Below are 13,838 nucleotides of genomic sequence, written 5' to 3' on the forward strand. Positions count from 1 at the left end.
AGGAAGTTTAGGATCCAGTTGCAGAGGGAGGTGTTTGACCACAGGACACTTCTTTGATCAGAGGTTAGCTTGTTTAATAAGGATTGCAACCTGGAGTAGACACTTACAGTAATTTGCAAGCTAGACACTCAGTACAAAAGATGGTGTTTTCCCTTTTTATCCCCTACTGAGGATCACCCCGCCCAGGGTGATGTCCCTTAACTTTAATACCATATAAGCTCATAATTAATAGTTGCTATTACAAAGATGTCTCTGCTAGGTGGAGTTCAGCTTATTGTTATTTGCAGTTAGTTTCCCAATCCTTCTTCCTCCTATATCTACCATGTGCTAGCAGAAGTAAGACTGAAACATAGTATCAACAGGAACTGAAAGTATACTGAAAGTTTCAACACACACACAGGGTTCAATTATTGGGCCGACTCTCTTCTCTGTATACATCAATGTTGTCGCTCTTGCTGCTGGTGATTCTCTGATCCACCTTTACGCAGACGACACCATTCTGTATACTTCTGGCCCTTCTTTGGACACTGTGTTAACTAACCTCCCGACGAGCTTCAATGCTATACAACTCTCATTCCCTGGCCTCCAACTGCTCTTAAATGCAAGTAAAACTAAATACATGCTCTTCAACCGATCACTGCCAGCACCTGCCCGCCCGTCCAACATCACTACCCTGGACGGTTCTGACTTAGAATATGTGGACAACTACAATTACCTAGGTGTCTGGTTAGACTGTAAACTCTCCTTCCAGACTCACATTAAGCATCTCCAATCCAAAATTAAATCTAGAATCGGCTTCCTATTTCGCAACAAAGCATCCTTCACTCATGCTGCCAAACATACCCTCGTAAAACTGACATTCCTACCTATCCTCAACTTCGGCAATGTAATTTATAAAATAGCCTCCAACACTCTACTCAACAAATTGGATGCAGTCTATCACAGTGCCATCCATTTTGTCACCAAAGCCCCATATACTACCCACCACTGCAACCTGTACACTCTCGTTGGCTGGTCCTCGCTTCATACTCTTCGCCAAACCCACTGGCTTCAGGTCATCTACAAGTCTCTACTATGTAAAGCCCCGCCTTATCTCAGCTCACTGGTCACCATAGCAGCACCCATCTGTAGCACGCGCTCCAGCAGGTATATCTCACTGATCACCCCCAAAGCCAATTCCTCCTATGGCCGCCTTTCCTTCAAGTTCTCTGCTGCCAATGACTGGAACGAACTGCAAAAATCACTGAAGCTGGAGACTCATATCTCCCTCACTAGCTTTAAGCACCAGCTGTCAGAGCAGCTCTCAGATCACTGCACCTGTACATAGCCCATCTGTAAACAGCCCATCCAACTACCTCATCCCCATACTGTATTTTTTAAAAAGCACCCCAGTATCTCTACTTGCACATTCGTCTTCTGCACATATACCATTCCAGTGTTTAATTGCTATATTGTAATTACTTCGCCACCATGGCCTATTTATTGCCTTACCTCTCTTATCTTACCTCATTTGCACATGCTGTATATAGATTTTTCTACTGTATTATTGATTGTATGTCTGTTTATTCCATGTGTAACTCTGTGTTGTTGTATGTGTCTAACTGCTTTGCTTTATCTTGGCCAGGTCACAGTTGCAAAGGAGACTGAGACTTGTTCTCAACTAGCCTACCTGATTAAATAAAGGTGAAATAAAATAAAAAATAAAATGCTTCTTTGCAGATGTCTCTGAGGAATATGAAGAGATGAAGAAGTGCTATGAGAAATTGCCCAGCAGCACCAATGCAGCAACAACTGCCTGATCAAGAAAAGCCTGTCCAAGAGCACAGTCAATCTGGGATTTGCAGGCTAATTAGATAATCATAAAGAATGTTTTGGTTTTTTGTCTCAATGTATTTTCTCTTCTCTGTCATTGCCTATTTGATATGCACCTTTAACTAACCCAACAGTACAATGACTTCATGTTTAATATTAGGTATGTAAAGGTTATGGGTAGAAGGAACTGGATAATGATAAACACTAGGATAAATGTTTGGATCAGCATGTTATACTGTATACATACATACACTACATGACCAAAAGTATGTGGACACCTGCTCATCGAACATCTCATTCCAAAATAATAGGCATTAATATGGAGTTCGTCCCCCTTTGCTCCGATAACAGCCACCACTCTTCTGGGAAGGCTTTGTTGGAACATTGTTGGTGGGACTTGCTTCCATTCAGCCACAAGAGCATTAATGATGTCAGGGACTGATGTTGGGCGATTAGACCTGGCTCTCAGTCGGTGTTCCAATTCATCCCAAAGGTGTTCGATGGGGTTGAGGTCAGAGCTTTGTGCAGGCCAGTCAAGTTGGAAGCCACACCGATCTTGACAAACCATTTCTGAACCCCACTTGTGCACAGGGGCATTGTCATACTGAAACAGGAAAGGGCCTTCCCCAAACTTTTGCCACAAAGTTGGAAACACAGAATCATCTAGAATGTCATTGTATGCTGTAGCATTAAGATTTCCCTTCACTGGAACTAAGGGGCATGCCCGAACCATGAAAAACAGCCAGAGAGCGTTTCCACTGCTCCAGAGTCCAATGGTGTGAGCTTTACACCACCCCAGCCGACGCTTGGCATTGCGCAAAGGTGATCTTAGGCTTGTGTGCGGCTACTCTGCCATGGAAACCCATTTCATGAAGCTCCCAACGAACAGTTCTTGTGGTGACGTTGCTTCCAGCAGCAGATTGGAACTGTGTAGTGAGTGTTGCAACCGAGGACAGATTACTTTTACACGTTACGCACTTCAGCACTCGGCGGTCCAGTGCTGTGAGCTTGTGTGGCCTACCACTTCCCGGCTGAACCGTTGTTGCTCCTAGACGTTTCCACTATAACAGCACTTAAATTACGAACTGACTTGTTGGAACGGTGTCATCCTATAACAGTGCCACATTGAAAGTGACTGAGCTCTTCAGTAAGGCCATTCAACTGCCAATGTTTCTCAATGGAATTTGCATGGCTATGATTTTATGTTTTTTTCCTTTCATCTTATCTGTTTAACTACAGAATGAAGAAACGTTCTATTTAATATATACAGTGGTATAGTGCTGGATGATGGCGCCGGAGGGGAGGCAGTCTTATCGGCTCTTAAACCATGCTAATTTGTTCGTTTTTTTGCATTGTTCGTAACTTGTTTTGTACATAATGTTGCCGTTACCGTCTCTTATGACAGAAAATAACTGTGATTACTCAACTCAAATTGGACGAGGAGTTCTTCTTCAATGAGTCGGACGCGAGGAATATACTACAGACACCTAACCATGCCCAGATCCCCGTGATACGCTTGAGAAGGAAAAATACATTTTGTGGAAAGAGATCTGGGTGCCTTGTGAGGATCAGGCGACGAGTGGCTAATCTGTCCTTGCCTTCCATCCTGCTAGCTGATGTTCAATCGCTGGAAAATAAATGGGACAAACTGAAAGCACGTATATCCTACTAACGAGACATTAAAAACTGTAATATCTTATGTTCCACCAACTTGTGGCTGACCGACAACATTAAGAATATACAGCTGGCGGGTTATACACTCCATCAGCAGGACAGAACAGCGGCCTCTGGTAAGACACAGGGCGGGGGCCTATGCATACATGTAAACAGTAGCAAGATGTCTAAGGAAGTCTCAAGGTTTTGCTCCCCTGAGGTAGAGTATCTCATGATAAACTGTAGACCACACTACCTAGAGAGTTTCCATCTGTATTCTTCATAGCTATCTACATACCACCACAGACCGACGCTGGCACTAAAACCTCAATGAGCTGTATTCCGCAATAAACTAACAGGAATTACACTCATCCAGAGGCGGCGCTCCCAGTGGCCGTGAACTTAAATGCAGGGAAACTTAAATCAGTTTTACCTCATTTCTATCAGCATGTTAAACATGCAACCAGGGGGAAGCATTTTTTACACCACCTATACTCTACACACAGAGACAAGTACAAAGCTCTCCCTTGCCCACCATTTGGCAAATCTGACCAGAACTCTATCCTCCTGATTCCTGCTTACAAGAAAAATATTAAGCAGGAAGCATTATTGACTCTGTCAATAAAAAAGTGATCAGATGAAGCAGATGCTAAGCTACAGGACTGTTTTGCTAGCACAGACTGGAATATATTCCGTGATTCCTCCGATGGCATTGAGGAGTACACCACATCAGTCATTGGCTTCATCAATAAGTGCATCGATTACGTCGTCCCCACAGTGACGAGACGTACATACCCCAACCAGAAGCCATGGATTACAGGCAACAGCCGCACTGAGCTAAAGGCTAGAAAGCTTATATGAAATCCCCCGGAAGCTTATATGAAATCCCACTATGCCCTCCGACAAACCATCAAACAGGCAAAGCATCAATAAAGGACTAAGATCGAATCGAACTACACTGGCTCCGACGCTTGTCGGATGTGGCAGGGCTTGCAAATCATTACAGACTACAAAGGGAAGCACAGCCAAGAGCTGCCCAGTGACACAAGCCTACCAGACAAGCTAAACTACTTCTATGCTCGCTAAGGCCTCGGTTGCCTGTAATCTGGGGCGGCAGGTAGCGGTTAGAGCAGGTAGTGGTTAGAGCATTGGGCCAGTAACCGAAACGTTGCTAGATCGAATCCCCAAGCAGACAATGTAAAAATCTGTCATTCTGCCCCTGAACAAGGCAGTTAACTCACTGTTCCTAGGCTGTCATTGTAAGTAAGAACATGTTCTTTACTGACTTGCCTAGTTAAATAAAGGTTCAATAAAACATTAGAAGGCAAATAACACTGAAATATGCATGAGAGCACCAGGTTTTTTGGAAGACTGTGTGATCACGCTCTCCGCAGCCGATGTGGGAAAGATATTTAAACAGATCAACATTCACAAGGCTGCAGAGATTACCAGATGGATTACCAGGATGTGTACTGCGAGCATGCGCTGACCAACTGGCAAGTGTCTTCACTGACATTTTCAACATCTTCATGTCCAAGTCTGTAATACCAACATGTTTTAAGCAGACCAGCATAGTCCCTGTGCCCAAGAATACTAAAATAACCTGCCTAAATGATTACTGACCAATAGCACTCACATCTGTAGCCATGAAGTGCTTTGAAAAGCTGGTCATAGCTCACATCAACACCATTATCCCAGAAACCTTAAACCCACTCCAATTTGCATACTGCACTAACAGATCCACAGATGATGCAATCTCTATTGCACTCCACACTGCCCTTTCGCACCTGGACAAAAGGAACACCTATGTGAGAATGGTATTCATTGACTACAGCTCCGGGTTCAACACCATAGTGCCCTCAAAGCTCATCAATAAGCTAAGGACACTGGGACTAAACACCTTCCGCTGCAACTGGATCCTGGACTTCCTGACGGGCCGCACCCAGATTGTAATTGTAGGTAACAACACATCTGTCTCGCTGATCCTCAACACGGGGGCCCTTCAAGGGTGCGTACTCAGTCCCCTCCTGTACTCCCTGTCCACTCATGACTGCACTATCAGGCACGACTTCAACACCATCATTAAGTTTGCCGATGACACAACAGTGGTAGGCCTGATCCCTGACAACAATGAGACAGCCTATAGGAAGGAGGTCATTATTACACCACTACATATCCACAATTCAAAATGTCTAATACCACTTTACAACAATATCACAATGTGTGCGTATGCATGTGTCTGTACGTTTGTTTGACTCTTCACAGTCCCTGCTGTTCCATGAGGTGAATTATTTACCTGTTTAGAAAAGTGACTAGGCAATCAGGATATCAAATAAAAAGAGTAGCAGCAATGTATGTGAAGAGTGTGTGTGTGTGTGTGTGTTTGTGTGTGTGTGTATGTGTGTGTGTGGAGTCAGTATGCATGTGTGTGTATTGTCATGACGCTGGCCTGGGGGTAGGTTTATGACAGTCATAAATACGCCCTCCCCCCTTTTCCTCTCTCTACCCTACTGACACAAACTAATACAAACTAATATAAACTGACACATGTCAAATTCGTGATGGTAAATGCCCATTGAAGCATTTTGCAAATGGACAGCCGTGCGCCTGGTGATTGAAACGGGTTACCAAGAGCACATTTTCAATTTTTTTTTTTTTTTTTAAATGCCTATGGGGGTGCAAGGGGTCCACAGTTGGGTAGGGAGCACCCCATCCAAAAGGGGGCGCCCCTGGTCATTTTGGACGTTTTTCAAAAAATCGTCAAAAAACGACAGCGTCCCACTTATGTCTCATCATACATGACAAATAGACCTTCTAGGTTGATTCAGGGCTAAACATATGAATAACCCCTATGATGTAACTGGAATGATGAGATAGATGTTCTTCTTCTCTGTTTCTGTTTTATTATTTCACTGCCATACTGTGTTTGATCTTGTCTAGCCATCTTGTCTCATGAGGACCACAATGGAAATAAGTCCCAGACTTTATTGTGTGTTATCCTTGATGATTTTATTCATGTGCATGTACGGCTTTTTCAAGTTTTATGTGTGCTTGTTTTTTTTTAAATGGTCAAATTAATAAACTAAACTAAAAATAATAATGCAAAAGGTAATGCAAAATACTGCAAAAAGTTGTTTCATTATCCCCCAGCCTTTGCTTCAGGGAAGGACACACTTGATTTTGCAGAATCGAGAGTGAAAGTAAAAAGTGGTCAACCCACATGTCTGTGCCTGTGTGTGAGAGTGAGTGAGAAAGTGACAGAGCGAGTGAGAGAGAGAAAAAGAGAAAGAGATAGAGAGTCTTAGTCAGTTTAGCAGGCAAAACAGCAGAACGCCATGAAGGATTGACGAAGATAGGCATCATTTCTTGAGCACCTTTTTTCAATGTAAGAATATAATCTATTTTTATTTCCATGTTCAATGTGTTATACTTTCATCTGTACTTTGACATACAAACCAACAAACCATCGGACGGTCAGACAGTACACCACCACGCCTGAAACCACAGCTAAGATCTCTCTTGTTCTCTTTTTCTCTTTCTCTTCCCTCTATCGTTCCAGTGCTTTACCCTGCAACATACTTTCTATTTTTCAAATGCACTTCTCCTTGAAGTTCATTAGAGCTGGACTATTATTGCCCTGCCAGAAGTATTTGGGTGGACATTTGAGTTAAAAGGTTGCTTGCAAGTTGTGTATTTTTATTTGAACTGTATTGAGGTGGGGTGAACTAATGACATGTGGCCAAGAAGATTGTGGACATTGTTAAGGCCCTTGTTGTGCTTATGAACACCCACCCACCTTGGGGATGCGGGGTAGCCTAGTGGTTAGATCGTTGGACTAGTAACTGAAAAGGTGATATGGTGTGTATTCTCTTTTCTCTCCACTGGCTATATGGTAAACAGGCTACACTCTAGGCAGTCTCTTCTGCTGATGTGTGTGGGTCTGGTAGTGGTACCAGTGGTCTGGTAGTGGTACTCTCTATTCTACTCTTTTCCTTTCGGCATGGTTAATACCTGCCTGGCGCCCGAACAAAATCTGTATCTTTACCCCTCTCTAATAAATACCGCTACAAGCTGACATAACCTGCCATGATATGGTCATAGCACTGTCATGGCCCATATATTTACACCTGTAGGGAAATATATTGCATTATTTTATGGCTGGTTATGACACCTGCCTAAGAGTGTCAAAACCCACATTCACTCAAATTAAAAATGTTCCCTGCCAAGAAGTTTCCTTTTGTTTGAAAGTTTGTTTCTTAAATGCTTTGTTGATTGTTGTAATGAATTCTTTACAGTCATGTTTTTTTTCATCATATTTTAAAAAACTGGTAGAAAATACATTTTATGAAAAAACTGGTAGAAAATACACTATACTTTACTTGTTTGACATCAATGTGTGAGCAATTACAATTATGTTTTAATATGGTAAATAAAATAAAAAGTATAGAACATAAACATACTGTTGACACGTAGGCTATGGTGTAATGGAATGATTTGCCATGTGTGGTAGGTTTTGTGGGTTTTGACACTCTTATGTAGGAGTCATATCAAACCATAAAATAACAATGTATGTCACAACAGGTCTAAATATATGTGGAATGACAGTGGTATGTCCATATTTTAACAGGTTTTGACAAGTTATGTCAGTTGTTATGACAAACTATGGCATGGTTATGACTGTGTCGTGACGTGTTATGACACTTGGTCTCAAGTACCGTAATTTCTGGACAATTAAGCGCACCTGAATATAAACCACACCCACTGAATTAAAAAAATATATGTATTTTGTACATAAATAAGCCGCACATGTCTATAAGCCGCAGGTGCCTACCGGTACATTGAAACAAATTAACTTTACACAGCCTTTAAACGAAACACGGCTTGTAACAAAAATAAATAGGCTTTTAAACAAAACACGGCTTGTTACAATGGATGCTCCGCTATCTTTACATCGGTGAATTTGCCGAAGTTTGATACTTTTTCCTCGTAGTCGGGAGGGAGCTGCTGACACAGACTCGTCCGTACCCTGATGGACAGGCCTTTACGTCTCATAAATCTTAGACACCACGATGGTCCACCTCTAAAATCCTCAAACTTCATTGCGGTGGCGATTGTTTTGGCTTTCAGTCGGATCTGCACAGTTGAAACACCTCGGCCGTCTGCTCTCTGTGTGTTGACCCAGTCTTCAAGCTCATTTTCTAGTTCGGGCCATCTGCTTTTCTTCCCTCTGAAAGCTTTTGTTGTCTTTTTGCACTGAGTCAGTTCCTCACGCTGCTGTTTCCAACGTCTTATCATCGACTCATTAAGGCCAAGCTCCAGTGCAGCAACTCTATTTCCTTTTCCAACAGCCAGATCGATCGCCTTCAACTTGAAAGCTGCATCATATGCATTTCTCTGTGTCTTTGCCATGATGAGGGTGACAAAATGACTACTGTAATCAGAATGATGGGAAGTTTGAGTGCGCTCGATTTACGTAACATTAGGTGACGGTGCTCAGTTTTTTGGCGGCATGAATCTTGTGAAAGCGGGAAAAATCCATAAATTAGCCGGGTCATTGTATAAACCGAGAGGTTCAAAGCGTGGGAAAAAAGTAGCGGCTTATAGTCCGGAAATTACGGTAAAGTGCTACCAAGCGTATTTTTTTATTACACCCCTGTTAGTGAGCGTTTCTCCTTTGCCAAGATAATCCATCCACCTGACATGTGTGGCATATCAAGAAGCTAATTAAACCCCTCAGAGTCTATTGATCCACTGGTGCATCAATCTAAGTAACATCTGTTGTGGAAAAACATTGAGTCAAATAATTGCACAGATACGGGAACTTGTAGATTCAATTAGACTTTATCACAATCATAGCAAGCCCTGCCTTTAAAGTATTCTGTCTTTACTCTATACTAAAATAACTCCTCTTGACCTTTCTCCACCATTATCTTTACATCTCAGTTCTTGCTTGTTAACGCACATCTGACAGCTGTATAGGTTATAATGGTAGCAGGGCCTTGGTCCTATATGTTCCATTCCTTATATAGCCATTCTGTCTAGGCCGTCAAAATGGAATACATTTTAATTAACAGGTGTTCCTTGTTAAGTTAATTAGTGGAATTTCTTTCCTTAATGTATTTGAGCCAGTCGGTTGTGTTGTGACAAGGAAGGGGTGGTATACAAAATATAGCCCTATTTGGTAAAATACAAAGTCCATATTATGGCAAGAACATCTCAAATAAGCAAAGAGAAACGACAGTTCATCGTTATTTCAAGACATGAAGAGCAGTCAATATGGAACATTTCAAGAATTTTTCAAGTTTCCTCAAGTGCAGTCGCAAAAACCATCAAATGCTATGATGAAACTGGCTTTCATGAGTACCGCCACAGGAAAGGAAGCCCTAGTGTTACCTCTGCTGCAGAGTATAAGTTCAGATTGCAGCCCAAACAAATCCTTCACAGAGTTCAAGTAACCGACACATCTCAACATCAGCTGTTCAGAGGAGACTACGTGAATCAGGCCTGCATGGTCGAATTGCTTCAAAGAAACCACTACTAAAGGACACCAATAATAAGAAGAGATTTGCTTGGGCCAAGAAACACGAGCAGTGGAAATCTGTCCTTTGGTCTGATGAATGCAAATTTGAGATTTTTGGTTCCAACTGCCGTGTCTTTGTGAGACGCAGAGTAGATGAACGGATAATCTCTGCATGTTTGGTTCCCACTGTGAAGCATGGAGGAGGAGGTGTGATAGTGTCACCAGCAAAGCACTCCCACACCGTCTCTGATTTATTTTGAATTCAATGCACACTTAACCAGCATGTCTACCACAGCATTCTGCAGTGATATGCCATCCCATCTGGTTTGAGCTTTGTGGGACTATCATTTGTTTTTCAACAGGACAATGACCCAAAACACACTTCCAGGCTGTGTAAGGTCTATTTGACCAAGAAGGAGAGTGATGGAGTGCTGAATCAGATGACCTGGCCTCCACAATCACCCAACCTCAACCTAATTGAGATGGTTTGGGATGAGTTGGACCACAGAGTGAAGGAAAAGCAGCCAACAAGTGCTCAGCATATGTGGAAATTCCTTCAAGACTGTTGGAAAAGCATTCCTCACGAAGCTGGTTGAGAGAATGCCAAGAGTGTGTAAAGTTGTCATCAAAGCAAAGGGTGGCTACTTGAAGAATTTAAAATATAAAATATATTTTGATTTGTTTAACACTCCATATGTGTCATTTCATAATTTTGATTTTCTTCACTAGTATTCTACAATGTAGAAAATAGTACAAAATAAAGAAAAGCCCTTGACTGAGTCGGCATGTCCAAACTATTGACTGGTACTGTATATTCCCCGAGTTTTCTTATATCTCCTATATATAGGACAGACACTTAAAAAACCCAGATGATTGATGATTTATTTTTCGCCTGTTTTTTCCCCCGTTTATGAATGAGTTATTCAATACGTTTCTACGGGCTATAGTAGAGAAGGCCAAATTCAATATTTTATCAAAATATGTGGCAATACCCCAATACACCACACTAGGTTTGTTTTCTGATCCTAATCCTATGATTGGATGGACAACATGTCAGTTCATATTGCTAAAGCTTTGAATGGTTGGAGGACGTCCTCTGGAAGTGGTCATAATTACCATGTGGTCTATGGAAGCGGGTAAGGCCTACGAGCATCCTAGGTTTTGTATTGAAGTTAATGTAGCCAGAGGAGGGTGGGGAATAGCTTTCCTCTGGCTACACTATTGTGCTATTCTAGAGTGTGTCATTGATACTACTGTAGACCTTCACTGCAAAACAGCGTGTTATAATCTGGTACTTGATGACGTGAATATATTTAGTATAGTTCTATCTAAAAAGGATAACTCTTTTAACATTACATTTTTTCTGAAAATCACTGAGTAGGATGGTCCTCCTCTAAGGACCCTCCACTGAAATCAGATAATGACTGTTTCCTGTGATAATACGTTTTCTGTGGGATTAGAATTTATTATCTCTGTTTTCATCACCATAATCAGTGAATTTATTATCTCTGTTTTCATCACCATAATCAGTGAATTTCTTTTTTATTTTTCAGTCTAAGCCCCGGACGGTGTCAAATCATGCCTTCCCAAGGTACATGAAATTCTAAGACGCACATTACTTCAGTTGAATATTAATATGTCTATAATAACTTCTTGTTGTCCAATGTATATTATATTTACATAAATGGTATACAGCCTACCATGAAGGAAATACTGACTTCTTGAACAGATAATGGATCTGCTTGAACATTGAGTGATTGTGATTCTCTCTCAGGCCACAAAAGAGGGTCTGATGACCCCTCTACTTCAAATGATCAGGGCAGGGAAGGTAATAAACGCCTTTGTGCCATAGCAAAGGGAACTGCAGCAACACCTACCCTCGGTAAGATATATACGTTATAATAGCTACTTTAAGAAATAAACAGTAAACCTGATGTTAAAAATTATACCACAGCGTAATACAATTATTACATTGTAAACTCATTGTTTGTCCACCTCGTGTGTGTGTGTGTGTGTGTGTGTGTGTGTGTGTGTGTGTGTGTGTGTGTGTGTGTGTGTGTGTGTGTGTGTGTGTGTGTGTGTGTGTGTGTGTGTGTGTGTGTGTGTGTGTGTGTGTAGAGATGGATGTCATCAAAGTGGCCAAAGAGGGCATTGGAAAAGTCCTTAGCGGGCTAGACAAGGTGTCACCTCCATATGCAAACACGGATTTCATTGGTTATTTAAGGTAAGTGTACTTGTATTCTTCAAAAGGTTGGTACATCAATTTTTGCCATTTAAATGAATTATATTGCCATTCATTCTTCAAGAAAATACATACAGTGCCTAGTGAAAGTCTACACACCTCAAAGTTTTCGCATTTTGCTACCTTAAAATGAAATCTAAAAGGTGATTACATGTGATTTGTTTTCCTACCGATCTACACAACCTACTCTTATGTTCAAAGTGAAAGGAAAAAATATAGAAAATTCCTCAAGCTCAGTAAATTCAGTTGGGAATCATTGATGGACAACAGTATTCAAATCATGTCTCTGATTTTCAAGCAAATTTAAGTCAGGACTGTTCCGGTGAAAAATTTAACTCTATCCTCAGAACCTTTATTTAGCATACATTGGAGTTAGCCTGCCCCAGAGCAGGTACTGTAAGAACTTTAGGATTCATTGTCATAGAAACATACCTGGCTAAAAGGTGAGCCACAGTGTCAACGGTTATCCCAATTTGAATTCAGAGTTGACCAAAGTTAGCTTGCTAACTCCTCTATTCCACTATGCAGTATACCTCTGTGCTTTCTACTGTTTATGTATAGATAGACCTCAAGTCAATGAATTGCATTTTTAGTGTGACATTGCTTTTCTGTGGTTCACTGTTAACAGGGAAAAAATCTCAGCTTTGGAGGCTGTTATTGACGACAAAGTTGTTGTTGGTGTATTTGGGAGGTCAGGAGCTGGTAAGAGCTCACTGATGAATGCCATTTTGGGGGTGAATACCTTGCTGCCCTCCGGGACTGTTGGTGCATGCACATCAGTCATCATCCAGGTGGAGGCCAATATGACTGACTCCAACTACGTGGCAGAGATTGACTTCATTTCTAAAGAGGTGATTTTAGCAATGTTGATAAACCTCAAGATATAATTTGTGAAATTTTGAAGACCAGTTGAAGTCACTTAGACACCATGTTTTGTCCTGACACCATGCTGATATGATCACATTAACATGTTTGTTATTTAGCTCAGAGCCCCCCCCCCCCCCCCCCCCCCCCGGCCTGGATGCACGTTTTGTTTGTTTCCATAGCACTACATAGCTGATTCAATTAATGATTGCTTGAGGATGTGCTGGTTATTTGATTCAGCTGTGTAGTGCTACGGCAAAAAACGAAACGTGCATGCAGGGTTGGACCCAGGACCGAGTTTGGGAAACCTGATTTAGCTGATTTTATTATACAGAGCGACTTACAATTAGTGCATTAATCTTAAGATAGTTAGGTGAGACAACAACATATCACAGTTGAATCAAGTACATTTCCCTCAACAAAGTATTTAGCATTTATTTATTATAATATGAAACATTTGATCCATCATATAAATATATAATATATTCAGTAAAATAATAATGTTTGACTTTTTTTAGGAATGGGAGAAGGAGCTGGAATCACTTTTGAAAATTAAAGAAATGGATGGTGAGGAGAAAGATAAAAGGATGGTGAATATGGCGAACAGTAAAATCCAGGCATTGTACGGAGAAGATGCAGTCGGGAAAAGCTTTGATGAACTGAAGTCACTGGAGTCAGAGACATTCAGCGACATCCCAGAGTTTCTCTCATCAACTAGGAAAATCCTGTCATTTGACACAGTAAGTC

At 41.4% G+C, this 13,838-nt stretch overlaps 1 protein-coding gene across 3 annotated transcripts in view; it reads left to right on the forward strand.

Annotated features, from left to right (window-relative positions):
• Window positions 1-6,707: 6,707 nt before the first annotated feature.
• Window positions 6,708-13,838, forward strand: part of LOC110538555 (nuclear GTPase SLIP-GC) — a 35,704-nt gene continuing 28,573 nt past the window's right edge. For 2 of the 3 annotated variants that reach the window (XM_036941716.1, XM_036941717.1), the window contains exons 1-6: window positions 6,708-6,850; window positions 11,539-11,576; window positions 11,760-11,867; window positions 12,104-12,209; window positions 12,856-13,078; window positions 13,610-13,831. In XM_036941716.1, coding sequence (XP_036797611.1) covers window positions 11,564-11,576; window positions 11,760-11,867; window positions 12,104-12,209; window positions 12,856-13,078; window positions 13,610-13,831 — 672 coding nt within the window. In that variant the 5' untranslated portion in view covers window positions 6,708-6,850; window positions 11,539-11,563. The remainder of the gene's footprint in view (window positions 6,851-11,538; window positions 11,577-11,759; window positions 11,868-12,103; window positions 12,210-12,855; window positions 13,079-13,609; window positions 13,832-13,838) is intronic. The other variant, XM_036941718.1, reaches the window with a different exon arrangement.

This window comes from Oncorhynchus mykiss, chromosome 13, assembly GCF_013265735.2.
Source record: "Oncorhynchus mykiss isolate Arlee chromosome 13, USDA_OmykA_1.1, whole genome shotgun sequence".
In the NCBI taxonomy this organism is placed as follows: domain Eukaryota; kingdom Metazoa; phylum Chordata; class Actinopteri; order Salmoniformes; family Salmonidae; genus Oncorhynchus; species Oncorhynchus mykiss.